This window comes from Macaca mulatta, chromosome 13 (genome assembly GCF_049350105.2).
Source record: "Macaca mulatta isolate MMU2019108-1 chromosome 13, T2T-MMU8v2.0, whole genome shotgun sequence".
Lineage (NCBI taxonomy): Eukaryota > Metazoa > Chordata > Mammalia > Primates > Cercopithecidae > Macaca > Macaca mulatta.
Window position 1 is genome coordinate 113,676,616 of NC_133418.1, and position 27,205 is coordinate 113,703,820.

General features: G+C 49.6%; 1 protein-coding gene across 2 annotated transcripts; it reads right to left on the reverse strand.

The window, feature by feature from the left end:
- Positions 1–33: 33 nt before the first annotated feature.
- C13H2orf50 (chromosome 13 C2orf50 homolog) lies at positions 34–25,470 on the reverse strand. Of its 2 annotated transcripts, XM_077960138.1 has the most exons (4): positions 21,393–25,470; positions 15,124–15,163; positions 11,609–11,831; positions 34–236 (listed from the first exon to the last, which is right to left on the reverse strand). In XM_077960138.1, exons 1-3 carry the CDS (start codon positions 21,650–21,652, stop codon positions 11,640–11,642), a joined length of 492 nt encoding a protein of 163 aa, XP_077816264.1. In that variant the 5' UTR covers positions 21,653–25,470; the 3' UTR covers positions 34–236; positions 11,609–11,639. The 2 variants fall into 2 exon arrangements, with proteins under 2 accessions (XP_077816264.1, XP_028687803.1); XM_028831970.2 differs by lacking the exon at positions 34–236 and having other exon boundaries at positions 6,181–11,831.
- Positions 25,471–27,205: the final 1,735 nt, after the last annotated feature.

Sequence of the window (27,205 nt, forward strand, 5' to 3'; positions counted from 1 at the left end):
AAACGGAGGGAAAAGGAAGGACGCATTTTCCAACCTCTGAAAATCGCCTGTGTATTAGGGCCAGGTTATGAAGCAGGAAAAAAAGCACCAAAATGCAATGCCAGAATCTATGATCGCTGGTTTTGTGCCATAAACCTCAGCCGGGAAGGGTGAGGGACCGGAGCTGGGTCAGCTTCAGAGTTTGGAGTTCTGGCCGAGGCTCTTTCTCTCGAGCCTTACCAGCGCATCACCTCCGCCTATGGAGAGAAAACAAACAAACAAACAAATAAACAAAAAACAGGTGCTGAGTCCTGTCTCCCAAGTCTAAATGAGAACAGGACGTTCAGAAGGGAACCCTTAAAGGAAATTGGCCTTGGGCCTACCCTGGCTAGGTTGATACTGATCTTTATTGCCCCTGAAGCAGGAAGACTGCTTGAGGCCAGGAGTTCAAGACCAGCCTGAGCAACACAGGGAAACCCCGCCTCTACTAAAAATGCAAGAATTAGCCAAGCATGGTGGTGCATGCCTGTGGGCCCAGCTACTCGGGAGGCTGAGGCAGGAGGATGGCTTGAACCCAGGAGGCGGAGGTTGCAGTGAGTCGAGATTGCGCCACTTCACTCCAGCCTGGGAGACAGAGCCAGACCCTGTCTCAAAACAAATAAATTCTATATATATATATATGTGTGTGTGTGTATATATATATATATAAATTTTTTGAAGAAGAAAATAGAGAAGAGCTTTTTTTTTTTCTCTTTGAGACGGAGTTTCACTCTTGTCGCCCAGGCTGGAGTGCAGTGGCACGATCTCTGCACATTGCAACCTCCACTTCCGGGGTTCAAGTGATTCTCCTGCCCCAGCCTCCCAAGTAGCTGGAATTACAGGCATGTGCTACCACGCCCAGCTAATTTTTGTATTTTTAGTAGAGACGGGGTTTCACCGTGTTGGTCAGGCTGGTCTCGAACTCCTAATCTCAGGTGATCCACCCGCCTCGGCCTCCCAAAGTGCTGGGATTACAGGCATGAGCCACCGCACCCGGCATAAAGAGCTTTTTTTTTTTTTTTTTTTTTTTGAGACGGAGTCTCGCTCTGTCGCCCAGGCTGGAGTGCAGTGGCGCTATCTCGGCTCACTGCAAGCTCCGCCTCCCGGGTTTACGCCATTCTCCTGCCTCAGCCTCCCGAGTAGCTGGGACTACAGGCGCCCGCCACCTCGCCCGGCTAATTTTTTTTTGTATTTTTAGTAGAGACGGGGTTTCATTGTGTTAGCCAGGATGGTCTCGATCTCCTGACCTTCGTGATCCGCCCGTCTCGGCCTCCCCAAGTGCTGGGATTACAGGCTTGAGCCACCGCGCCCGGCCTATAAAGAGCTTTTAACAAGCATCAGCAGCAATGACTATAGAAACATCTAGAACCTGTTGAGTGCCTCCTGTGTGCCAGGTGTTTTACTTTCATCATGACATGTGGCACGTCCCTTGAAGCAAGGAGGTGGTCCTGGTTGGAAGTGTTCTGCCCCAGCCTTGGACTCTGTTTATTCCAGGGGGTGGCCAGGATCTGGGCCTCCAGGACTAGCCTTAGGAGGGAGCTGCTCCCACCTAGGGCCCAGCCTGTGCTAACATTTGGGGATGCAGGCTGCATGAGGGGCTTTTGAGAGGTATGAGTGCTCCCAGGACCACGCAGGGAGTAGTCTCCTCCACTGTGGAACAAATGCTGCTCCTGGTCTAGGACACTGCTCTGGGGGTCAGCTGGGTGAGGCAGGGCCGTGGAAGAGGTTTCTTCCTGGCTCCTAGATCCCTCCCTGGCTACTTTGCGTGAAGACCGGGATGGGGTGATGTGGGTGTGTGGCCCTTGGGGGTTAGGCAGACCTCAGCTATCCTCCTAGCATTGGCCCCTACAGACTGCATGATCTTGAACAGACCTTAACTTCCCTGTTCCTCGGTGTCATTTTTAAAAGGGGAGAACCATCCGCCTCAGAAGGTTATTGAGAGGTACAGAATAGGTGCTCAACGGAGATGGTCATACCCCACCAGGTGCAAACTAGCAAAACCTTTTTGGGATTTGTGGGCACTGGCTTTGTTCCTGAAGCTGTGTGGGGATGGGGGCGGTCCTAGGGGGAGCCAGGTTTGGGCCATGCAGGCAGGCTTTTGGGTCTCAGCCCCTATGCCCAGCGATACATCTCAAGAGCATGCCAGCTCTTCTGCTCAGAGGATAACCTCAAAACGGCTGATCTGTGAGGCTCCTCTGTCGCTTCAGGAGGCTGGGGAGTGTCTGGATGGGGGTCTCTACAGTGCACACTCACTGGGATATCTCTGCAGGACAAGATAGTGCCCCCGTGTTAGAGACCTCTGCCTCCTCCCCAGCTACATGGCAGCCCGGTCACAGTCTGTTACAGGACCTGACCCCACTCCTGGGCCACAGCCGCACAGAGTGAATCAGCTCCCTGAGTGAAGCTGGCCACGGAGTCTCATTGAAACCGCCTTTGCAAAAATTATAACAGGAAATTATGACAGTGAAAGAGATCAGACCTAACTGACTCCATCTTGCTTCTTTAAGCTGTCCTGGTTCCTTCCTGGGCATAGGCTGAACCAACCTTGTGAAGGAATTTAGTTTATGGTTTGACTCTGAAACAAAATTAATAATAGCCCTTTCCTGAAAAGACCACCTTTGTGCCTTGGGACCTGTCTGCCTTTGCAGGACTAACAAATTACCTACAAGATTAGAAATTACAGTTTAGGGTCATGCAGGCTCTGGCTGCAAGAGTCTGAACCTTCCCAAATTGCTCCTGGGGATCACATCACTATTGTAAAACTTAAGATCAGTGCTTGAGATATTTTGCAGACCCTGCACTGGATGGATCAGCTGACACCACCCAGACCAATTATTTGGCTCAACCAGTTCTGCAGTCCCCACTCAGGAACAGAAGACAGCAAGAAAATTTCACTTCGACCCCCACCCCCCCACCCCGCCTATGATTCCATCTCCATCCTGACCAATCAGCACATTCCACTTCCCAAGCCCCTACCGGCCAAATTATCTTTAAAAACTTCCATTCCCAGTCTGAGCGTGGTGGCTCACGCCTGTAATCCCAGCACTTTGGGAGACCGAAGTGTGCGGATCACCTGAGGTCAGGAGTAAGAGACCAACCTGGCCAACATGGCAAAACCCCGTCTCTACTAAACACACAAAAATTAGCCAGGCGTGGTGGCGGACGCCTATAATCCTAGCTACTCTGGTGGCTGAGGCAGGAGAATCGCTTCAATCCGGGAGGCACAGGTTGCATTGGGCCGAGATCATGCCACTGCACTCCAGCTTGGGTGACAGAGCGAGACTCCGTCTCAAACAAAACAAAACAAAACAAAAAAACAAAAACAAAAACACGAAACTTCCATCCCCGAATGCTCTGCTCAGGGAGACTGATTTGAGTAATCATTAAACTCTGGTCTCCCGCACAGCTGGCTCTGTGTGAATTACTCTTTCTCCATTGCAATTCCCGTCTTGATAAATCGGCTCTGTCTAGGCAGCGGGTAGGGTGAGCTCTTTAGGTGGTTACACCTTCATGTGGGAACATGGAGTTGAGCAGAAACTGATTCCAAACCTCCCCCAACCTCACTTCCCCACTCTTCAACAGAGGAGATGTGAACTCAAGAGCCATTGGTGGTGCCAGTAAACCCAAAATATCTGAGACAAGTCTCAACCAATTTAAAAGTTTATTTTGCCAAGGAGGTCCCGATGACAGGTGCCCAAGGTGGTTGGGGTATAGCTTGCTTTTGTCCATTTTAGGGAGACATGAGACATGGATTAATATATGTAAGATATACTCTGGTTCCGTCCAGTAAGGCAGGACAGGTCGAAGAGGGGGGCTTCCAGGTCATAGGTAGATAAGAGACAAAAGCTTGCATTCTTTTGAGTCCTTCATCAGCCTTTCAGTGAATACATAATCTAGTCTGGCTCAGTGACTCTTCATTTTTACATAAACAGTAGGTCTGAGGAAGCAATCAGATAAGCATTTCTCTTGGGTGAGCAGAGGAATGATTTTTCTGTCCTGCACCTGTTAAGATCAGCTATCAGTTTACATTGCCAGGGTGAAATGCAACAGAACTGTTTCACGGTAAATATATATATATATATATATATTTAATTCTTGGCATGATCCTGAATAGGGTAAAGATCTTGAGGCCCACAAGGAATTCCCTTGTGGGCAAATTGTGAGGGAGGCATGTAGCTTTTTTATCTTTATAGCCACCTTATTCAGGAATTAAAATGGGAGGCAGGATCCCAGCTTGACTTTTTCCTTAGCTTAGTGATTTTGGAGTTGAGATTTATTTTTCTTTCACAGTGGCCATTCTCCCACCTTCATTTTAAAATAAATTCCTAAACCGCCGGGCACGGTGGCTCACACCGTGTAATCCCAGCACTTTGAGAGGTGGAGGCCGGCAGATCACGTGAGGTCAAGAGTTCAAGACCAGCCTGGCCAACATGGTGAAACCCTGTCTCTACAAAAATACAAAAATTAGCCAGGCATGGTGACGGGTGACTGTAATCCCAGCTACTCTGGAGGTCGAGGTAGGAGAATCGCTTGAACCTGGGAGGCGGAGGTGGCAGTGAGCCAAGATGGCACCACTGCACTATAGCCTGGGCGACAGAGCGAGACTGCGTCTCAAAAGAAAAAAAATCCGGCCGGGCGTGGTGGCTCACGCCGGTACTCCCAGCACTTTGGGAGGCCGAGGCAGGTGGATCACGACGACAGGAGATTGAGACCATCCTGGCTAACATAGTGAAACACCGTCTCTACTAAAAAAAAGTAAAAATAATTAGCGGGGCATGGCGCAGGCGCCTGTAGTCCCAGCTACTCAGGAGGCTGAGGCAGGAGAATGGCATGAACCCGGGAGGTGGAGCTTGCAGTGAGCCGAAATCGTGCCACTGCACTCCAGCGTGGGCAACAGAGCGAGACTCCATCTCCAAAAAAAAAATTTCTAAACACGAATTTTTCGTTAAGCTACTTGCAGGTTTCTTACATATATCATGGCACTTTTCGGCAAACACCTAAGAACAAGGGCTTTCGGCTGGGCACAGTGGCTCATGTCCGTAATCCCAGCACTTTGGAAGATTGAGGTGGGTGGATCATGAGGTCAAGGGTTTGAGACTAGCTAAGCCAACATGGTGAAACCCCATCTCTAAAGATACAAAAAATTAGTTGGGCATGGTGGCACATGCCTGTAATCCCAGCTTCTCGGGAAGCTGAGGCAGGAGAATCACTTGAACCCAGGAAGTGGAGGTTACAGTGAGCCAAGATTGTGCCATTGTACTCCAGCCTAGGCAATGGTGTGAGACACTGTCTTAAAACACACACACACACATACACACACACACACACAGGCTTTCTTCTGCAGTCTCAATGGAATCACCACACTCTGCACTTTCTTGCTGATACAATAGTGTTAGCTAACATTTATCTGCAAAGCGTCCTTTAGAGCTGCTTTTCGTGACCCAGGATCCAGTCAAGGATCACGGACTGAATCACTTCAGCCTTCCTTTAGACTTTTCTGACATTGACGTTTATTTTTTGACACAAGGTCTCATTCTGTCACCCAGCCTGGAGGGCACTGGTGAGATCACAGCTCACTGCAACCTTGACTTCCCGGGCTCAGGTGATTCTCCCATCTCAGCCTCCCAAGTAGCTAGGACTACAGGCATGAATCACCACACCTGGCTAATTTTTTTGTATTTTGTTAGTAGAGATGCTATGTCCGGAATCGGTGGGTTCTTGGTCTCATTGACTTCAAGAATGATGCCACGGACCCTCACAGTGAGTGTTACAGTTCTTAAAGATGGTGTGTCTGGAGTTTATCCCTTCAGACATTCAGATGTGTCCAGAGCTGCTTCCTTCTGCTGGGTTTGTGGTCTCGCTGACAGGAGAAGTGTCACAGACCTTCCCAAATGCTACAGCTTTTAAAGGCAGTGGGGACCCAAAGAGCAAAACAACAAAGCTGCCATAGCGTGTGAAGCGAACTCCAGCAAACTGCCACTGCTGGCTCCGGCAGCCTGCTCTTATTCCCTTATCTGACCCCACCCACATCCTGCTGATTGGTCTATTTTACAGAGAGCTGATTGGTCCATTTTGACAGAGTGCTGATTGGTGCGTTTACAATTCTTTAGCTAGACGCAGAATACTAGACAGAAAAGTTCTCCAAGTCCCCACTAGGTTAGCTAGATACAGACTACTGATTGGTGTATTTACAAACCTTGAGCTAGACACAGGGGGCTGATTGGTGTATTTACAAACCCAGAGCTAGACACAGTGCTGAGTGCGTCCAACATCCTTTAGCTAGACACAGAGTGCTAGACAGAGAAGTTCTCCAAGTCCCCACTAGGTTAGCTAGATATAGAGTACTGATTGGTATATTTACAAACCTTGAGCTAGACACAGAGTGCTGATTGGTGCGTTTACAATCCCTTAGCTGTGTACAATCCCTTAGCTAGACATAAAGGTTTTCCAAGTCCCCACTAGACCCAGGAGCTCAGCTGGCTTCACCCAGTGAATCCCGCACCGGGGCTGTAGGCCAAACTGCCCGCAAGTCCCGCACCGTGTGCCCGCACTTCTCAGCCCTTGGGTGGTTGATGGGACCCGGCCGCAGAGCAGGGGGTGTCGGCCGCGCAGGAGCCCACCGCAGAGGTGGGGGCTCAGACATGGCGGGCTGCAGGTCCCAAGCCCTGTCCAGTGGGGAGGCGGCTGAGGCCCGGCGAGAATTTGAGAGCAGTGCATGCGGGCCGGCAGTGCTGGGGGACCCGGTGCAACCACCGCAGCTGCCGGCCCGGGTGCTAAGCCCCTCACTGCCCTGGGCAGGGGCCCCCTCCACACCTCCCGAGCAAGCAGAGGGAGCTGGCTCCGGCCTCGGCTAGCCCAGAGAGGGGCTCCCACAGTGCACTGGTGGGCTGAAGGGCTCCTCAAGCGCCGCCAGAGTGGATGCCCAGGCTGAGGCAGCGCCGAGAGTGAGGGCTGCTAGCACATTGTCACCTCTCAATGCAGTTTCAGCATGTTGTACAGGCTGGTCTCAAACTCCTGAGCTCAAGCCATATGCCTACCTCAGCCTCCGAAAGTGCTGGCATTATGGGTGTGAGTCACAGCGCCTGGGCAGACATTGACATTTTTGAAGAATCAAGGCCAACTCTTTGGCAGAATGTTTCTCAATTTGGGATTGCTGAGAGTTTCTTCCTGATTACACTCTAGTTACTTTTTTTTTTTGGCAGGAGTGCTTCCTCAGTGAAGTAGGTAGCGTTGTTTTCAGTGAACCACACCAGGGGAGCACAGTGTCAGCTGTCCTGTTATTGGTGAGGTTTGGCTTAATAGTTTGGTTAAGGCAGTATCTTCTAGATTTCAGCATTTACCATTCCCTAAGAATCTTTCAGTCATTTTAGTGTCTTTTATTGACTCTTGCCTAAATCAGTTATTGCTGTGAGTCATTAAATGGTGATTTTTCTATTATCGTTTATTCTGCATTCTTCAATCGAAAATAGTTTTCATGGCCTGGTGCGGTAGCTCATGCCTGTAATCCCAGGACTTTGGGAGGCCGAGGCAGGTGGATCACCTGAGGTCAGGAGTTCGAGAACAGCCTGACCAACATGGAGAAACCCTGTCTCTACTAAAAATACAAAAATTAGCTGGGTGTGGTGGTACATGCTTGTAATCCCAGCTACTCAGGAGGCTGAGGTGGGAGAATTGCTTGAATCTGGGAGGCGGAGGGTGCAGTGAGCCGAGATGGCACCATGGCCCTTCAGCCTGGGCAACAAGAGTGAAACTCCATCTCAAAAAAGAAAAAAAAAAGTGAAGCAAGTGCCCCTCCAGGCTCGTTACGGCTCTCAGCTCTTGATTCCAGTCCTTTTCCTGAAGCCCAGCTGTCTTCTGGTCCTTGGTCTCCAAGTGCCCATCTCTTTATTGGTAACACCCCCTTTTCCTTTTGCTGGCACTGACACTGAGGCTTGGTGCCCACTTCTTTGTGACCTCCTAGCCCATCCACCCTCCCTTGTTCTGGCCCAAACGAGCTGAAAGGCTGGTGTTGGGATTTCACTGCAGATGCCCGTCTGTCCTGGTTTCCTGGGCTCCCAGTGGGTGAAATGGGGAAGGTTAGAAGCAGGCATCTTCTTGAAAAGAAGGCAGATGTGGCAAGGAGCAGAGAGTGGGTGGGCCTGGTTGTGAGGAGGGTTTTGGTGTGATGACAGGTCATTGCAGAGTACAGAAAGCATTTCTGCATGCAGAAGCCTTCGGCGTGCCTGCACAGTTCTGTTGAGCCCTTGAGCCCTGGTGATGTGCCATGAGAAAATCATCCCCCAGGAGGCTTTCAGTCCAAGAGAATGAGAGACATGCACAAAATACTTGAACCTAACCTGAAATGTGGAGGAAAGTCTAGCCAAGTCCAGCCAAAATCACCTGAGCCCCAGCTACATGCAGACCTGTGAGCAACAAAGGGGATGTTTTGTTATACAGCATTATCATAGCTGACTAATGCACTCTGTGAAAGAATTCAAACCCCTTTTTTCTTCAGTACTCCCTGAATGCTCAAAGAAGAGAATCCTGGAGCTGGAGATGCCCTTAAATCTGTCTTCTTCCCTTCTCCCCTCATTTTATAACTGTGGAGACTGAGGCCTGGAGCGGGGAAGGCAGCACAGAGAAGTCACACATGAGATGGATCCTGGCCCTTCACTAGTTGTGAGACCCTGACCAGATTGAATGAAGTCTTTGGCTTAGTTTCCAAACCTCTCAAATGGTGACAATTATAATACATGCAAAAGACACAATGTTGGTAATGCGCCAAGCCCAGAGTCTGTGCTTATAGGTTACATTGTCTGTAAGTGGCTGTGCTTCCAGGAGTGGCAGAACCGGCACAGGTCCATGGCCCTCCTCACTGCCCTCCTGGGCACTCAACGATTCCCTCCCCTCTGCACAGGCCTGACCACCTGTAGCCATCCTTAACCTCGACTTTTCTAGTGCCTCTCTCTCTCTCAAATGGAAATCTTGATTTTGAGTGTGAGAATAATATAAGGCAGACTCAGGGCAAAAACATAGATTGGGTCTTTAAGGAGCCTCCAGCATCTTTGTACCCACCCAGTCCGAGGGCAAGCACTTGACCTTCATGGGATGCTGCCAGGATGTGACCAGGACCCCTGGCTATCCTGGCCACTGATCTTTGCCCAGCTGATGATCTCAGAGTGGAGAGGGAGCCCAGCTTTCATGTCAGACACTGAGAAAGAAGGCGGTGGCCTCCAGATCCAAGTAGGAAGGGTTGGGCCTCTTCCTGGCCAAGTCACATTGGGCCTGGTCTGTTCCATCACACAGTCACGCAGGGCCAGGGTGTGGCATGAGGCGTAGGGGCTGTTGCATGGAAATAATGTGTCCTGTCCTGTGTACCTGGAAACACCAATGATCTATTCTTGGTGGTAGTAGGGATCCCGGAGATTGGAAAAAATCAGTTTTCCCTTTCTTAAGGATCAAGTGACTTTCTTTAAGCAGAAAAATCCTGTAATTTGCTAAATTTGGGGGAATCAATTTATTGAGGATTAAAGGGGACCCATATAGCATAGTGCTTAAGTATATAGTCCTTGGAGCCAGACTCAACTGCCAAGTCTGAACTCCAGCTTCACCACTTGCCAGCTGTGTGACCTTGGGCAAATGACTTAACCTCTCTGTGCTTTAGTTGCCTCATTTATAGGAGTATCTATCTCATAGGGTTGCTGAGAGGATTAAATGAGTTAGTTCATGCAAATAACAGTGACATTTAGCTACTGCCAAATAAGACCCAAGCAAGCATCAAAGACAGAGCAGTCATTTCAGCCCCTGCCCCATTTTTCTCTCTTTTCTGGAGGCCATGGCTGAGGTCCTGCAGAGGACACTGGGCTTCAAGCTTGAGGCCTGGCATTAATGTATGTTTGGGATTTTATTTCACCTCTCTGAATCTCACGTTTTGCCTGTATTAAATGAATATAAAATCCCTGAATATGATTCCCTTAGGTTGTTGAGAAAATACATTTAAAATGCTTTACCCTAGAAGTGTGGGCTATTGTTTTCATTTTGGTCAGTTTTTGTTTATTTTGTTTGTGTGTCAGTGTGGGTGTAGGGAGATTCTGCTCCATGAGCTCACTCAGGGCTCCAGGCGTGGGCCTGACATGCTCCCTCCATCTTGTGCCCATCTTTTCCCTGCATCCTCCAAGTCCTCTCCCTTCTTCAGCTGATGGGGAAAGGAGAACAAGCCAATACCTGGAGTGTCTCATGGACCAGACCTGGAAGGGAGACCTAGGGTTTTTGCTCCCATTCTACTGGCCATGGCTCTGTCACATGCTCCACCCAAACCAAGGGAAAACACAGCCTAGCAGAGCGCCCAGGAAGAAGAGGAGAATGCGAATGTTTGAAAGAATGAAACCATTTGTGTTTTAACCAACAAAGAGGAACTAAGCCTTTTCTGCATTTTTTGCTTAAATATGAAGGTTGTGATATAATCACAAGGGTCCTTAAAAGATGGAGGAGTGAAGCCAGATGCCTGTAATCCCAGTGCTTTGGAAGGCCAAGGTGGGAGGATCATTTGAGCCCAAAAGTTCAAGACCAGCCTGGGCAACCTAGTGAGACCCTATCTCTACATAAAATTTCAAAAATTAGCCAGGTATGGCTAGGTGCGGTGGCTCACACCTGTAATCCCAGCACTTTGGGAGGCTGAGGCAGGTGGATCACCTGAGGTTGGGAGTTCAAGACCAGCCTGACCAACATGGAGAAACCCCGTCTCTACTAAAAATACAAAAAATTAGCTGGGCATGGTGGCACATGCCTATAATCCCAGCTACTCAGGAGGCAGAGGCAGGAGAATTGCTTGGACCTAGGAGGCGGAGGTTGTGGTGAGCCAAGATCATGCCATTGCACTCCAGCCCAGGTGATAATAGGAGTCTCTGTCTGGAAAAAAAAAAAAAAGAGAGAGAGAGAGAAGATGAAGGAGTGAGGCAGGAGAGAGCGAGCGATAGAGACTGATTTGAAGATGCTAAGATGCTGGCATTGAAGATGGAGTAAGGAGCTGCAAGCTAAGGAATGCAGGCTGCCTTGAGAAACTGGAAAAAATGTGGAAATAGATTCTTCCCCAGATCCTCCTAAAAGAGCACAGCTCTGCAACATGTCGATTTTGGCCCAATGACACCCATGTCAGGGTTGTGATCTTCAGAGCCGTAAGATGACACATTTGTGTTGTTTTAAGCTATGCAGTTTGTGGTCACTTGTCACAGTAGCTGCAAGCAGAGAACACACCGAATTGCAGGAGGGGAGACGGAGGCACAGAGTGTTGCAGCAGCCAGCTCAAGGTCCCACAGCTCATCAGAGCCAGGAGCTGGATTTGAACCCAGGCATTCAGTGCTCCTGACCACAATGCAGGATCCCTTTCATAGGGCACCCATGGGTTCTCAAGATGGAAAGGCTGGGGGTTGTATGGCCGTGGGCCAGTTACTGAGTCCTCTGAATCTCACGTGTAAAAAGTGTGTAAGAGTGACCCCATGGAGCCCAACGGAAGAGCGTCCTGCAGCTTAGACAGTGCAGACCCAAGCTGCCTTGTGTGGGTTGCTGACTGGTGCTGTCGTGGGCCGGATCTCTTGTCCCCACCCACACCCACCTGGGGAAGGCCAGCCCAGCCCTCCTTGCTCCTAGATGGGCTGCATCTCATCCTCCAGCTTCTTCTTCCGGGCCCCTTCGGTGAAGAAGAAGTCCATGCGGATGAGAGTCTGTCCCAGGGGCGTGTCCAGCCTGCTACCCACAACCTGGTTTGTGGAACTGGGAACTGTGTCCGAAAAGAGAGGCACATGGTCTGGCAACTTCTCAGGCTCCTTCTTGTTGCCCTGAGGAGAGGGGACAGCTCAGATTACACAGAGCGTGGAAAAAGGAGGACCTTAGGATGGGAGAAAACAGAGCAGAGAGCAGGTGCCTCTCTGTGTGAAGCGTCTCCAGGTGATTCAATCCTGGTTTGGACATGGGATCCCCCAAGAGTGACCCGATGCCACAGCCTCTGCCAAGCTTGTCCCTCCTCTTCCTCCACTTCCCCTTCCCCAGGTGCCTCCCAGATCCCTTAACTTTTATGCTGCGACCTGCAGAGATCAAGGGAAGGATCAGGTGTCATTCCCCTTTCTACCCCAGGACTAAGACGCCGTTTTACGTCTGGTGGGAGGTTTTGATTTTTGTTTTTGTTTTTTGGTAAATTTGTACTTGGAGTATAACATTCACACAGAAAAGTGCACAAGCCTTCACTGTCCAGCTTGACAAATGTTCACAAAGTGAAGATGCCCATGCACCCAACCAGATCACGGGGTATAATCCCCTCCCCGCCTCCTTTCAGCCCCTCAATCCCTGTCTCTGCTCCCAAGGCAACCTGACCTTGACCTCTCATGCCACACATTAGCTTTGCCTGGTTTTGAACTTTACATTAGTGAAATCATGGCTTTCCTGTCTGGCTTCTTTCTCTCAAAATACAAAAATTAGTTGGGTGTGGTGGCGCATGCACGTAGCCCCAGCTACTCAGGAGGCTGAGGTGGGAGGATCACTTGAGCCTAGGAGGTTGAGGCTGCAGTGAGCCATGATCATGCTACTATAGTCCAGCCTGAGAGACAGTGAGACCACGTTTTGAAAAAAAAAAAAAAAAAATCTGAAAAGTGGGAAAACATCCTCAGCTCTTCCTGCCCCTGTTTAGGGTTACCTTTCTGCTACCCTGTGTCTAAGAGAAGTGACACGACCTGGCAAGTAAGGAGATCCTGGCTTTCACCTGGCAAAGTCCATGCTGAGGTGGCTCCACCCTCTGGTCATGATGCAGATTTCAGTAGTCAGGTTGCTATCACATAGCCCTTAGGAGGGAGAGACCCTTACAGGCTGGAAGCCCAGACCAGATGCACAGGGCGGGATATCAGGTCCCATGAGCTGAATTTCCCTCCAGAATAGACAGCAACAAGCCCAGCAGGTCCACAATGCAGGCATTAAACCTTTCATCAACCTGGCAGGGTCCAGGTAAGCATGGCCACCCCCCTCGAGTGACTGTCCACATTGCTTATCTTCCAGGTTGGTCCTTTGACCATCTTTTTTTTTTTTTTTTTTTTTTTTAGATGGAGTTTCGCTCTTGTTGCCCAGGCTGGAGGGCAATGGTGCCATCTCAGCTCACTGCAACCTTCGCCTCCCAGGTTCAAGTGGTTCTGCTTCCTCAGCCTCCCAAGTAGCTGGAATGACAGGCATGCACCACCACACCTGGCTAATTTTTGTATTTTTAGTAGAGATCGGGGTTTCTCCATGTTGGTCAGGCTGGTCTTGAACTTCCAACCTCAGGTGATCCACCTGCCTTGGCCTCTCAAAGTATCGAGATTACAGGCGTGAGCCACCGCGCCCAGCTGACCATCCTTTTAATAGTGAGATCAATCTTTTCATTCACTCATTCATCCAGCATGAACTGAATGTTCACTTTTTTATGGTCTCTGGGGGATGGGGCAAATGCTAGGGTTGTGACAGGGTGCAGTGATGAATTCATATTCATCTTTTCTCTTTTTAAAAAATAATGTTATTTTTTGTAGAGACAGGGTCTCCCTATGTTGCCCAGGCTGGTCTTGAACTCATGGGTCCAGGTGATCCTCCCACCTCAGCCTCCCCAAGTGCGGGGATTACAGTCATGGGCTACCATTCCTGGCCTCATCCTTTCTCTTAAGGAGTTCACAGCTGGTGAAATTGGGCATTGCAGTATTACATTACATAGAATACCAAAATAACGGGTGAGATATGCTGGTGAATCAAAGGAAGGAGTGATCTGGTCAAGCCTACCCAGGAAAGGGAGATTCCCCAGAAAGGGAGGCACTAGAGCAGGGTCTTGAAGAGTGAATAGGAGTCCATCAGGCTGACCAGGTAGGAAGGACATTCCAGCAGGGGACCAGCATGCCCAAAGGCATGGATAAAAGAGTGTTGTGGGGGCTGAGTGTGGTGGCTCATGCCTCTAATCCCAGCACTTTGGGAGGCCAAGGCAGTTGGATAATTGAGGTCAGGAGTTCGAGACCAGCCTGGCTAACATAGTGAAACCCCCTCTCTACTAAAAACACAAATATTAGCCAGGCATGGTGGTGTGCATCTATAATCTCAGCTACTCAGGAGGCTGAGGCAGGAGAATCGCTAGAATCCAGGAGGTGCAGGTTGCTGTGAGCTGAGATTACACCACTGCACTCCAGCCTGGGCAACAGAGTGAGACTCCATCTTAAAAAAAAAAAAAAAAGAGTGTGTTGTGAGGTCTGCGTGGGGTGGGTAATGAGACTGGGGAGATAGATAGTTTAGATCACAGGAGGCTTTGTAAGCTACCTGAAAACTTCAGACTTACTGAAGCATTTTAATCAGGGGAGCTACACGGCCAGTTCTGCCATTTAGGGAAATCAGTGTGGTGGCGAAGTGGAGGATAGATTGCAGGTGGTGATACTGGAGTCAGGGAATTTGTTTACAAAGTATTTTTACCCAATCTCATTGCCCTTCTTGGGCACGCCACACAGATATGACTACACATTGCTGACATCCTCAGTCAAGGGAGACATTTCAGCAACAGATGCCTGTCATTTCTAATTGGTTCATCTTTTTTTTTTTTTTTTTTTTTTGAGACGGAGTCTCGCTCTGTAGCCCAGGCTGGAGTGCAGTGGCCGGATCTCAGCTCACTGCAAGCTCCGCCTCCCGGGTTCACGCCATTCTCCGGCCTCAGCCTCCCGAGTAGCTGGGACTACAGGCGCTGCCACCTCGCCCGGCTATTTTTTGTATTTCTTAGTAGAGACGGGGTTTCACCGTGTTAGCCAGGATGGTCTCGATCTCCTGACCTCGTGATCCGCCCATCTCGGCCTCCCAAAGTGCTGGGATTACAGGCTTGAGCCACCGCGCCAGGCCTCTAATTGGTTCATCTTAATAAAACTAAGAAACACTGAAGGAAACAAATTTCTAAATGCTTCATATAACTTTTCTTTCCAATGGACTCAAGGAATGCAATTCCTTGAAACAAGAGTGTATTTTACTCATCTCTGCACATCCAGCATCTAGTCCAGAGTAGATCTTCAATAAATGTCAGTTGAATGATGGAAAGAATGAATAATATTCAATCGCAAGTATGTTTGGCAGGAACATATTTTTCCTTACCATTGAGTCATAGTCTTTCAGGAAACTCCAGTTCTGAACCCTGGAAAGGAAAAGCATGTTGACTGTGTGAGTTCCTTCTAGGACATTTTTACCAATGACTTTCACTGTGTCAAGTCAATGCAACAATGTATCACATGGAAGAACTAAAGATTTTTTTTTTTTTTTTTGAGAAGGAGCCTCGCTCTGTTACCTAGGCTGAAATGCAGTGGTGCAATCTCAGCTCACGTTGCAACCTCTGCCTCCCAGGTTCAAGCAATTCTCCTGTCTCAGCCTCCCAAGTAGCTGGGACTACAGATGCGTGCCACCACACCCAGCTAATTTTTGTATTGTTAGTGGAGATGGGGTTTCACCATATTTGTAGGCTGGTCTTGAATTCCTGACCTCAGGTGGTTCACCCACCTCGGCTTCCCAAAGTGCTGGGATTACAGGCATGAGCCACCATGCCCAGCCAGAACAAAATAATTTTTAAGTGAAACAAATGCCAAGTGCCAAGCAGGTATTGATGGTGTATCCCACCAAAAGAACAAACATTTCAATTTCCAATGACTTTTCCTAGAATGACAACTATGACGTTGCTATGGTAGGACTGCCTAAGCAAGCAAAGGCTACAATCTCACCCTGCCTCTGTGCATTTTCAGAAGGCTACAGTAGGCAAGCATTCTCTGAAGAAAAAAGTTTTCACGTCCCCAAACCTTTGTAACCTTCCAATGTGAGTGACAGAGGAAGGCTAGGGAGGGGTAGGAAAAGGGAGGGACCATAAGGATAGTATTACCTTGCACAGGTCATTTAGTTTTACTTGAATCTAATTTTAAAAAGTCAAACAATTCTACAAAACATAATAAAAACAGCCTTCTCTGTCCCCCTCCTCACAGCCCCTGAGCCTCACATCTTAGCGTCAAACCTTTGCCAGCCTTTTAGCTGTTTCTTCAGGCCTTTGCGTCCGTATTTTGAAATAATAGGATTCTACTGCTGTATTATGTCATTCTTGCCTTGCTATAAAGAATACCTGAGACTGGGTAATTTATAAAGAAGGTGTAGGCTAGGCGCGGTGGCTCACTCCTGTAATCCCAGCACTTTGGGAGCCCGAGGTGGGTGGATCACCTGAGGTCAGGAGTTCAAGACCAGCCTGGCCAACATGGTGAAACCCTGTCTCTACCAAAAATACAAAACTAGCCAGGCATGGTGGTGGGCTCCCGTATCCCAGCTACTAGGGAGGCTGAGGCAGGAGAATTGCTTGAGCCCGGGAGGTGGAGGTTGCAGTAAGCAGAGATCGAGCCACTGCACTCCAACCTGGGCGACAGAGTGAGACTCCATCTGAAAAAAATAAATAAATAAAAATAAAGAAGGTGTAATCGGCTCACAGTTCCACAGGCTGTACAGGAAGCAGGATGCTGGCATCTGCTTAGCTTCTGGGTCCGTCTTAGGAAACTTACAATCATGGTGGAAGGCAAAGTGGCAGCAGGCAGGTCACATGGCCAGAGCAGGAGCAAGAGAGAGAGAAGGGAAGTGCCACACACTTTAAAAGAACCAAATCTGGTGAGAACTCCCTACTGTGAGGACAGCACCATGGGGATGGTATAGACCATTTATGAGAAACCGACCCCATGATCCAGTCGCCTTCCGCCGGGCCCCACCTCCAACAGTGGGGATTACAATTCAGCATGTGATTTGGGTGGGGACACAGATCCAAACTATATCCACTGCTGTTCCTTAATATTTTCTAAAATTTAAACTTATCTATGGACTTCCTATTATAGGAGATGAAGAGTTAGCATTCTTACTCCTGCCCTTCCCTTTGTTCTTTCAAAATCATTACAGATCTTGGTTAAATTGATATATGTCATTTTGATTCTTATGGTTATGTAAATGTTATTCCCTGATGAACTAAGGAGTGCAATATACCCCAATTCTGTTCTTGTATAACCTTGTATTCTTTCTAGAGCTAACAGAGAAATTACATTTCCTCCCAATTTTTTTTAGGCTTCTATGTACTGATCATTGATTCCAGATGTTCCAATAAAACTGAAAAGTCCCTCTCAATATTATTTTCTACACTGTCATGTGCATCAGATAATAAACATTCCTTTAAAACCTTTCTTAGCCTCCTCGGAAGCCCCGTGTCCTCCTGCTCCCACTGGCCTGGCCGTGCCTCAAGATCACAGGCTGGTCCCTTCCTTCACCAACACGCTGGCATCCCCCTCTTTGGGAATTCCATGTCTTATTTTCTTGTTAATGCACCTGTTTCTGTGGAGCACCTACTCTAGTATCTGTGGACTCCTGCATTTCTTTGGTTCTGGAAAATTCTCACTTACTTTCTCTTTAGACATTTTCTCTCTCCCATTCTCTCCTTTGGGAGTTTTGATTAAGGATAGGTTGGAGCTTCTTGTTCAGTTTCTCTACATTTTTAATTCGTCATTTGTGTTTTCTGTCTTGATTTTCTGAATAATTTCTCCTGTCTTGAGTTTATGAAGTCTGACTTCAGTTGTGTCTTATATTTCAACTTTATATATTTTTATTGCTACAAGTTCTTTCTGTTTTTTGGTTTCTTTGAGATGGAGTCTCACTCTGTCGCCCAGGCTGGAGTGCAGTGGCACAGTCTTAGCTGACTGCACCCTCTGCCTCCCGGGTTCAAGCAACTCTGCCTGCCTCGGCCTCCTGAGTAGCTGGAATTACAGGTGCATGCCATCATGCCTGACTAGTTTTTGTATTTTTTAGTAGAGATGGGATTTCACCATGTTGGCGAGGCTGGTCTCGAACTCCTGATTTCAGGTGATCTGCCTGCCTCAGCTTCCCAAAGTGCTGGGATTGCAGGTGTGAGCCATTGTTCCCGACCTCTTGTTTCATTTTTTAAAGCAGCACTAGAACATTTAAGCTATGTGTCTGGCTCACATTGTATTTCTGTCAGGCAGCACTGCCTTACACATTCCTCTTTGGGCTATCCAAACCTTGCAAAACTCTTTCCCCTTGGTCTTTACACCTCCTTATGCCCCTGGCTTTCTTCTCTGGTGTTTCCTGGCAGCATCTCTGCCTTTCTAGTAAACGTTGCAAGTTCTGTCCTGCATCCTCACCTCTTCTGATCCATTGTGCTCTTCCGGGGAGAGCTTATTCACATCGCTGGGGCCAATGCCCACTCGTTTCCTGCTAAAACTGAGATAGAATTTGCATTCCATAAGATTCACTTTTTAAAGCACACAATTCAATGACTTTAATATATTCATGGAGTTGGGCAACCATCACCACTTTCTGATTCCAGAACATTTCATCACCCACAAAACACCTTGTGTCCATTCGCAGTCAGTCCTCATTCTCCCCTTCTGGATGGGTTTTTAATTCACAACTCCTCACTCTCACACTCAACTACCTCCTGGCAGCTCTATCTAGACGTGGTTCGGGCATTTAAAACTCACCAGAACTCAGCATCTTCATCATTTATCTTCTCCTCCCTATTAATCATTCAAGCTGAGACCTGTCATCCTTTATTCCTTCCTCACCTTTCCTCCCACATTTACTTAGTTTATAAATATTTTCTGTCATTCTGTAGGTTGCCTTTTCACTCTGTTAATTGTTGCCTTTCACTGTTAATTGTTGCCTTTGCTGTGCAGAAGTTTTTCATATGCAAAAGAATGAAATTGGATCCTTTCTAACATGATACATACCAATCCACTCAAAAACATAGAAGGACGCTTCATAACATTGGGCTTGGCAATTATTCCATGGATATGCCACACAAAGGACAGGAAACAAAAGCAGATAGACAGATGGGATTACATCAAACTCAAAAACTTCTGAAGAGCAAAGGAAACAAGCAACAAAGTGAAAAGGCAACGCACAGAATGGGAGACAACATTTACAGATCATATTTCTGATAAGGAGTTAATTTCCAAAATGTATAAGGAACTTCTACAACTTAGTAGCACAAAACCAAATAACCCAATTGAAAAAATGGGTTAAAGACTTGAATAGACATTTCTCCAAAGAAGATAAATAAATGGCCAATAAATATATGAAAAGATTATCAATGTCACTCATCATCAGAGAAATGCAAATCAAAACCACAGAGGTCAAACACGGTGGCTCATACCTGTAGTCCCAACACTTTGGGAGGCTGAGGCGTGTGGATCATCTGCTGTCAGGAGTTCAAGACCAGCCTGGCCGGAGCTTGCAGTGAGCTGAGATCGCACCACTGCACTCCAGCATGGGTGACAGAGCAAGACTCCGTCTCAAAAAAAAAAAAAAAAAAAAAAAGACCAGCCTGGCCAACATGGTAAAAACCTGTCTCTAATAAAAATACAAAAATTAGCCAGGAGTAGTGGAGGGCATCTGTCATCCTAGCTACTTGGGAGGCTGAGGCAGGAGAATTGCTTGAACCTGGGAGGCAGAGGTTGGAGTGAGCCGAGATCACGCCACCGTACTCCAGCCTGGGCGACAGAGGGACACTTCATCTCAAAACGAAACAAAACAAAAAATCACAATGAGATACCACCTCACACCTATTAGGATGGTTGTTATCAAAAACCAAAAGACAATCAATGAGTGTTGGCCATTGTGTGGAGAGACTGGAATGCTGAGATACTGCTGATGGGAATGCAAAATGGTGCCACTGCTATGGAAAAGACAATGGAGGTTCCTCAAAAAATTAAAAATAGAGGTAGCATATAATCCTGCAATCCCTCCAATATGGTTTGAGTGTTTGTGCTCTCCAAATCTTATATTGAAATGTGATCCCGAGTGTTGAAGGTAGGGCCCAGTGGGAGGTGTTTGGGTCGTGACCGGCTTGGTGCCTTCCTTGCGGTAATGAATGAGCTCTTGCGCTATTAGTTCACAGGAGAGAGCTGGTTGTTAAAAAGAGCCTGAAACCTCCCCCTCTCTCTCTGGGTCCCTCTCTTACCATGCAACACGCCTGCTCCTCCTTCACCTTCTGCCATTATTGTAAGCTTCCCGAGACCCTCACCAGAAGCCACGTGGATTCCAAGACTATGCTTGTACGGCCTGCAGAACGGTGAGCCAAATAAACTTATTTATAAATTACCCAGCCTCAGGTGTTCCTTGACAGCAATGCAAAATGGACTAAGACATCCATTTTTGAGAATTCATCCAAAAGAATTGAAACCACTCCCATGTCCATTGTAGCAATACATATAACAGTCAAATGTGGAAGCAACGTAAAGTCCATTGACGAATGAATAAAGAAACTGCACATATATACATTCAGCCTTAGAATGGGAGGAAATTCTGTAATACGCGACAAGATGGATGAACCCGGAGGACAGGATGCTAAGCTAACAAGACGGACATGGAAAGTCAAATATTGCACAATTCCACTTCTATGAGGCACTGAAAATAGACTACTGGGAGTAAAGACTAGAATGGTGGGTGCCAGAGGCTGGGAGGAGGGGGAATGGGGCGTTGCTAATCCACGGGTATGAAGTTTCAGCGGTGCAAGATGAGCGCTTCCTAGAATCTATCAGGCTGCTCATTTAAAAATGCTGTGTTCTTGCTTAAAGATCATGCCATGTACTTGCTTAAAATCCTGGATGGTGTCTCCTTTGGAAAAAATGCATCCAGACTTTTACGAGGGCTGGGGTGGCCCCCCCGGCTGCTCCCCCTTATCCTGTGGCCTTCCTCACTCCCTGTGCCTCAGCTACACGAATTCTTTGTTTTGTTTTTTTAGATACGTCAAACTCTTGGCTCCTTCTCCTGTTTCATGTCTCAGCTTAAAAGTCTCCTCAGAGAGGCCTTCAGCCGGCTCTCCCCCTAACCCTGAACTGTTGTTTCCTTCTTACCGCTGGTCACATTTCTTACAGATTTGTACTTGTTTGCTTTTCTGCTTGCTTTTTGGCTGCCCTGTCCGGAGTATGAAGGCTCCGTGGAGCCATGGCCAGGTCAGTCCCTTGTTGTATCTGGTCTCCTTTCAGAGCGGCTCATGGGGATTTTTGGTTGAATGAAGGCATGAAGGAGCATCTTTCCCAGAGTCAGGTCAGATGGCCAGCGCCTCTCACCCAGACTAGGCCAGCAGGCTCCGGCTCCAGGGAGGCGGGGCTGCTCGGACCCAGCCGCATCTGATCCTGGCCTCCATCTTCCTGGCTTCCTAGGCTCAGGCTCGGGTCTGGCTCTGGGCTGGGCCGGTGACCCGCCTCCCCCCGGGCATGCCATGCTCTCTGTCCCTCAGCCCGGATCAGCTGCCCAGCCATCTCCCTTTCTCCAAAAGTTTCCCCAACTTGTAGTCAGGTTGCGGGGGTCAGGGTGGAGAAGGGAGGGCAGGGACTCACCAGCGCCGCTGGCCCCGACGCTCGGCCTCCAGGAGCTCCCGCCACAGCTGGTCCTGCTGCACGCCGCCACCGCAGGCAGCTCCCTGGGCCACCCGCTGCGCCTTCAGAGCCTGGGGGGCCTGACAGCCACCAGCAAGACCCCTGCTGGCCATAGGGCCAATCCGGGCAGCTGGGGAGACAGACGTTGGCGGCCTGGTGGGGGACAATCGGTGCCCAGGTGATGTGGTTCTCTGGAGCCCAGGGGTAGGGTGGCTCCCCATGGGTGCGTGTGTGTGTGTGTGTGTGTGTGTGTGTGTGTGTGAGAGAGAGAGAGAGAGAGAGACAGAGAGAGACTCCTGTGCCTGAGCTCAGCTCAAACCTCCTCCTGGAACACTCTCTCCCTCCTAACCCCGGGACAGCCTGGGCAGGGTCCTCCTCACTGTCGCTTTAGGCCTCGAGCTCAGAGTGGCCGATGGGGAGAGCATTTGAGCCCAGTTTTGTTTTGAACTCCCGCCTGTGTTGACTGTTGTCCTGGGAACGGGCAGCTCCCAGGAAAGAGGCGGGCCCGTGTGTGCGTGCGGGTGTGTGCGGGTGTGTGTGTGTGTGTGTGTGTGTGTGTGTGTTTGTGATCTGAGCCCTAGGGCTGGGGGGCAGAGAGTTCTTGAGTAGATGCCACGCCCAGTTCAGCAGCCCCCTACCCCGAGGCCGGAGTCCTCCGAGCAGGGTAGGGGAGGAGGAGGGAGCGAAGCCGGGGCTCCTGGGGGCCACCCCCACCACTGTCGCACTTGGCTTCCGGCAGCCGCCTTCAGGCCGTGGGGCGATGATAGTCCTGTGCTGCCCCCTCGTGGATGCTGCGAGGCTTGCACGAGATGGTGGCCCTGAGGGCGCTCTGGGAATTGTGGATCAGGCATCAGTGTGAAGCTTCCTGCTTGTTTGGGAACAATGGCGGAGGTCATGAGCTTCTGTCGGGCGAGGGAAAATGAGTGCAATGCACTAGGAACATCCGCTCTGTCTGTAAACCCGGAGCGTTCACACAGCACTCTGCTTTATGTCTGAGACCTCCCAGCCATGCCTTTCCAACGCCATTCTACAGATGAGGAAACTGAGGCCCTTACCGGCAAGATTAAGTGACCGCCCACGGTCACACAGTCACCAGCTGAAGGGAACAGGGAGAACCTGAGGGCTCACGGTCCGAGCCCTCAGCCCTGTTTCTGTTCTAACTGGGTGCAGCCAGGCTCCCTCCGTGGCAGCCTCTCCTGGTCTGGCTCAGCTGAGCTCCAGGGATGCCCGCTGCTCTCATCACTTCTGCCTCCTGCACTCTCTGCTTCCGGTTCTCTGGGTTTCGTGCCGTTCCGGTAGGTGCTGGCAGATTCACAGTTCCTTCTACGCAGCTTCTCTGTGGGTCCATTCAGCTGGGCCGCTGCTTCCTATCGTTGTACAGGAAGAGCTAAGTGCAGACAAAACCCTGATGAATAGAGGCCTGTGCAGAGTGCCTGGGGTGCAGGGCAGCAGGGCAGCCAGTGAACCACAGGGCACTGTGGCCAGTCCTGTGTGCCCCTGCTGGATTCTGCTTCTGTGAGGGAGGCAGCAAGGAGTTGGGACTTCACAGGTGAAAGGACTTGCCAGGTAGAAAAACTGGGGTGACCACAAAAGCTTGGATGCAAGAGAGAGCCTGGCATTTTGGGAGATGTAGGGGAGGAGACAAGGACGGGGGTGGCAGGGCACATGGGGGCAGGCCCCGGGGTGTTTTCCACTGTATCCTGTACCCAGTGGGGAGATACTGATGGGCTGTGAGCCCCAACGGAACTGCAGGGAACAGAACCATCAGGAAAGGGGTAAGAAACAGGTGAGGTCGCCATTGCCATGGTGTGGGTAAGCAATGGCAATGAAGCCCCTACCGGGCTCAGGTGGAGGGCTGGCGTGGAGAAGACAGGGCTGAGAGCCAGGCCAGAAAGAGCTGCCAGCTTTGTCTTCCCACACTTGCGTGAGGATGGAGCTGAGGGGTGTGACCTTTTGGGAAAACATTAGTCTAGAATCAGAGCTGCAAGCCTGGGACTCTGTCTGTCCTCTGTCCCTCCCCTCAGAGCTGGGATGACACAGGCTGGCATCTAGTGACTTAAATTTTCCTGGTAAAGATGAGCGCAGCAGGAGCGTGGCAGGGTGGGCCGCTGTGTGCTGCTCCCATGGAGGTGTCTGTGCTCCCTGCACCGCGACGACAGGTTCCTGCCATGCCCAAGGAGCAGCGGCTCTGACTTCCCTGAACCCCCAGCAGCTGGGTTCTAAAGACACCCCGTGAGTGTCTTTAGAGAGGACAATGTGTCCTGGGAGGCTTTGTCAGGCTGACTGCAGGCTGTAGCCCCGAGCAGCTGGGAACAGCCATGCAGTTTGCTCAGATACCTCCAGCCCTGGCCACAGGCTCTAGACACAGGGACCAGGACAAAAAAGGCCAGCAAGGGCATCTGCGACAAACCATCACGACTGATCGAGTTCCTGATGTATGTAGAGGCTAAATATCTCCACTGAGTTTTTTTTTTAGACGGAGTCTCACTCTGTTACCGGGGCTGGAGTGCAGTGGTGTGATCTTGGCTCACTGCAATCTCTGCCTCCCAGGTTCAAGCGATTCTCCTGCCTCAGCTTCCCGAGTAGCTGGGAAAACAGGTGTGCACTGCCACACCCAGCTAATTTCTTTCGTATTTCTAGTAGAGACAGGGTTTCACCATGTTGGCCAGGCTGGTCTCGAACTCCTGACCTCAGGTGATCCACCCACCTTGGCTTCCCAAAGCGCTGGGATCACAGGTGTGAGCCATGGCGCCCGGCTGGAGATTGGTTCTTAAAAATTAAAATATAATTTAAAAACCATTTCAGACCGAGAGTTGATAGAGGGCTGGACTGATGGGTGACAAAACAAATACAATACAACGTAACTGTAGAATCTAGGTGGTGGGCATATGGGTGGGCATATGCTGGGTGTCTGAAAAACTTCAAAATAAAATGTTGAGGGGAAAAAAACACCTCACCTGCCAGTCCAGGTCAGTCACTGCCAGTCTCTTTTCACATGTCCTTATCCCTGGAAAAACATCCAAATTCACTCTGGGTGCGCCTCAGTGAGCCCCAGCCTGGGAGGACCCACGCCGCCCTGCCCCTCCCGCAGCTCTAAGGCTGGCCTCACCTGGGGATCAGGACACCGGGTTCCAGTCCCTGCTCTGCCAGTGACTTGCTCTGTGCCCTTGAGCGAGGGCTCAGGGCACAGCCCACATTTTGTGGTCTAACTTTACATGAGACTTACCAGGGGAGCACAAGAATCCCTGCCTTTGGGAGGTTGCTGGAGTTGTCTTTGAATGGGTTTTCCTCAACCCTAAAAGGCTTAGCAAGTTCAGGGCCTTCAGCTGGGCGAGGAGAACGTTCCAGCCCAGGCAGCCACAGGGTGGCCCCACCAGCCCGGGAGCAAGGACACCTGCGATTCACAGAGCGCGACGAGGCTCCGCCCTGCGAACCAGCCCCGCCTACTTCCTGTCGGCCCCGCCCCTTCCCGGGTCGGGGAGCGAGGGAGGGTCCCGAGCTCCGTCCAGCTCCGCGGGCGCAGAGCCCAGGGGCCCCGGAGCTTGGGAGCCCGCGGGAGAGAGCTGAAGGGGCGGATCCGTGGGAGGTGAAGGCAGGGGAAATGCGTGTCTGCATTTTTTAATTTGCAGGGGATATTTTCTGTCCCTTTTGTCCCCGAAGCCTCTGCTTTTTGGATGAAAAGTTGGCTTTACTACCCTCTCTCTCCTTCCCGCGCGCACACACCTTGGAGGCGTCATACCAGGCGGTGACCGCAGAGGAAGCATCCAGCGCCACAATTCTTGCCTTGTCAGCTGCTCCCGCCAAGTCCCCAGAAAGCTCCCGGTTCATCAGAACAGCAACATTAAAGGAAGGCCCAATTTATCTATGGAAAAATCTGCTCCGGCCTTCCTCTTGTAGCCCCAACCGTTTTCACTTATAAGTAGCCGCTTTGGGTCTAACTGTTGGTTCTACAGTTGCTGTCAATGTGCCCACCATTTTGTACTCAGCTTAAAATTGTTTGTTTGTTTGTTTGTTTATTTATTTATTTATTTAGAGGCAGAGTCTCGTTCTATCACCCAGGCTGGAGTGCAGTGGGACACGATCTCTGTTCACTACAACCTCCACCTCCTGGGATCAAGTGATTCTCCCGTCTCAGCCTCCTGAGTAGCTGGGATTATAGACGTGCGCCACCATGTTCGACTAATTTTTGCATTTTTAGTAGAGACGGGGTTTCGCCATGTTGGCCAGGCTTGTCTTGAACTCTTGACTCAAGTGATCTGCCCAACTTGGCCTCCCAAAGTGCTGGGATTACAGGCGTGAGTCATCATGCCTGGCCAAAAAAATTGTTTTTAATGTATCAGCAACATCTTTTCATGTTTCTCTTTACAATTTTTTTTTCTTTTTTGAGACAGGGTCTTAACTTTGTCACCCAGACATGGTCATAGCTCATTGCAGCCTCCATCTCCCTGGGCTCAGGGGATCCATCTCAGCCTCCCAAGTAGCTGGGACCACAGGTGCTTTATAAGCTTTACACATCTCATTGTAGCCAGTTTCTTAGAGTTGATGCACCATAATGTGTTTAACTAAATTTTTCTCTTCTTGGACATTTAGATTTTGTTCAGGTTTAGCACCAGCTGTGATAAGGGTCTTCAAGCCTCTGCTTCCTGCTGTGGAATTGTTGCCACAGGACACATTCCCCGATGGGATTACTGAGTCAGAGGAAGTGGACGTTGAGTGGCTTTCAACAGACAGGCTGTGTTGCTCTCATGGTGTCCATGCAGGTACCACCAGCAATGTGTACACATACAGGAAGCGCCGGCTTCCGTGTAGTCTTGTTGCCATGGCGTGTTGGGGTCTCTGAGACCACCCTGGGTTTGACGATTGGCTAGGAAAACTCGCAGGACTCAGCATACAGTGATACTCAAGGCTATGATGTATTACGACAACAGGACATGAAGCAAAATCAGCAAAGGAAAAAGGCACGTGGGTCAAGTCCAGAGGAAAGGGAGTGTGAGGGTCCAAGACCCTGTCACACGCTGGACGCACTCACTTCCCCCAGCAGTGTGTTGGGACAACACATGTGGAATGTCATCTGTCAGGGACACTCACTAGAGATTTGGCACCGAGGATTTTACTGCAGGCTAGTCACAAAGGCACCCTCTGCCTAGCATGTACCGAAATTCTGGACTCCCAGTACGAAGACATAAACCACAGTGTTTACACGGTTTAGGGGCAGTGAGCTGTTCTTATCCGGGAAGGGTGGGAACACTCCCCAAGTCAATTTCCCAGATACCAACCAAGGGCCAACCTTGCAAGCAGTCCTTGCTAAAGATGACATTGCTATAATTTGTATTTCTTTCATTTTTCTTTTGAGGGTAAATCATGTCGGTATAAAATAATGAGACGGGACTGGGCCATCCGAAGGTTCATTCACTGTCAAGGCTGGAGGTTGATGCCAGCTGTCGGCTGTGACCTCAGGTGGGTCTGGCGGCCAGCTGGGGCCCCTCCGTGTGGCTTGGGCTTCTCTCCAATGTGAAGTGGCTGTGTTTCAAGGATGAGGAACTGACAAAGAGGGAGCCAGGTGGAAGCTGTGTCACCTTTTCTATCCTAACCACAGAAGCCACCCTGTGCCACTTCTACCACGTTCTGTTTATTAGAAACAAGTACAAATACTGGCCCATATTCAAAGGGAGGAGAATTAAACTCCACTTTTAATGGGAGAAGGATCAAATAATTTGCAGAGGTTATTTAAAACCATCACAAACAGATTTGGCATGTTTAGGCATTTATTCTAC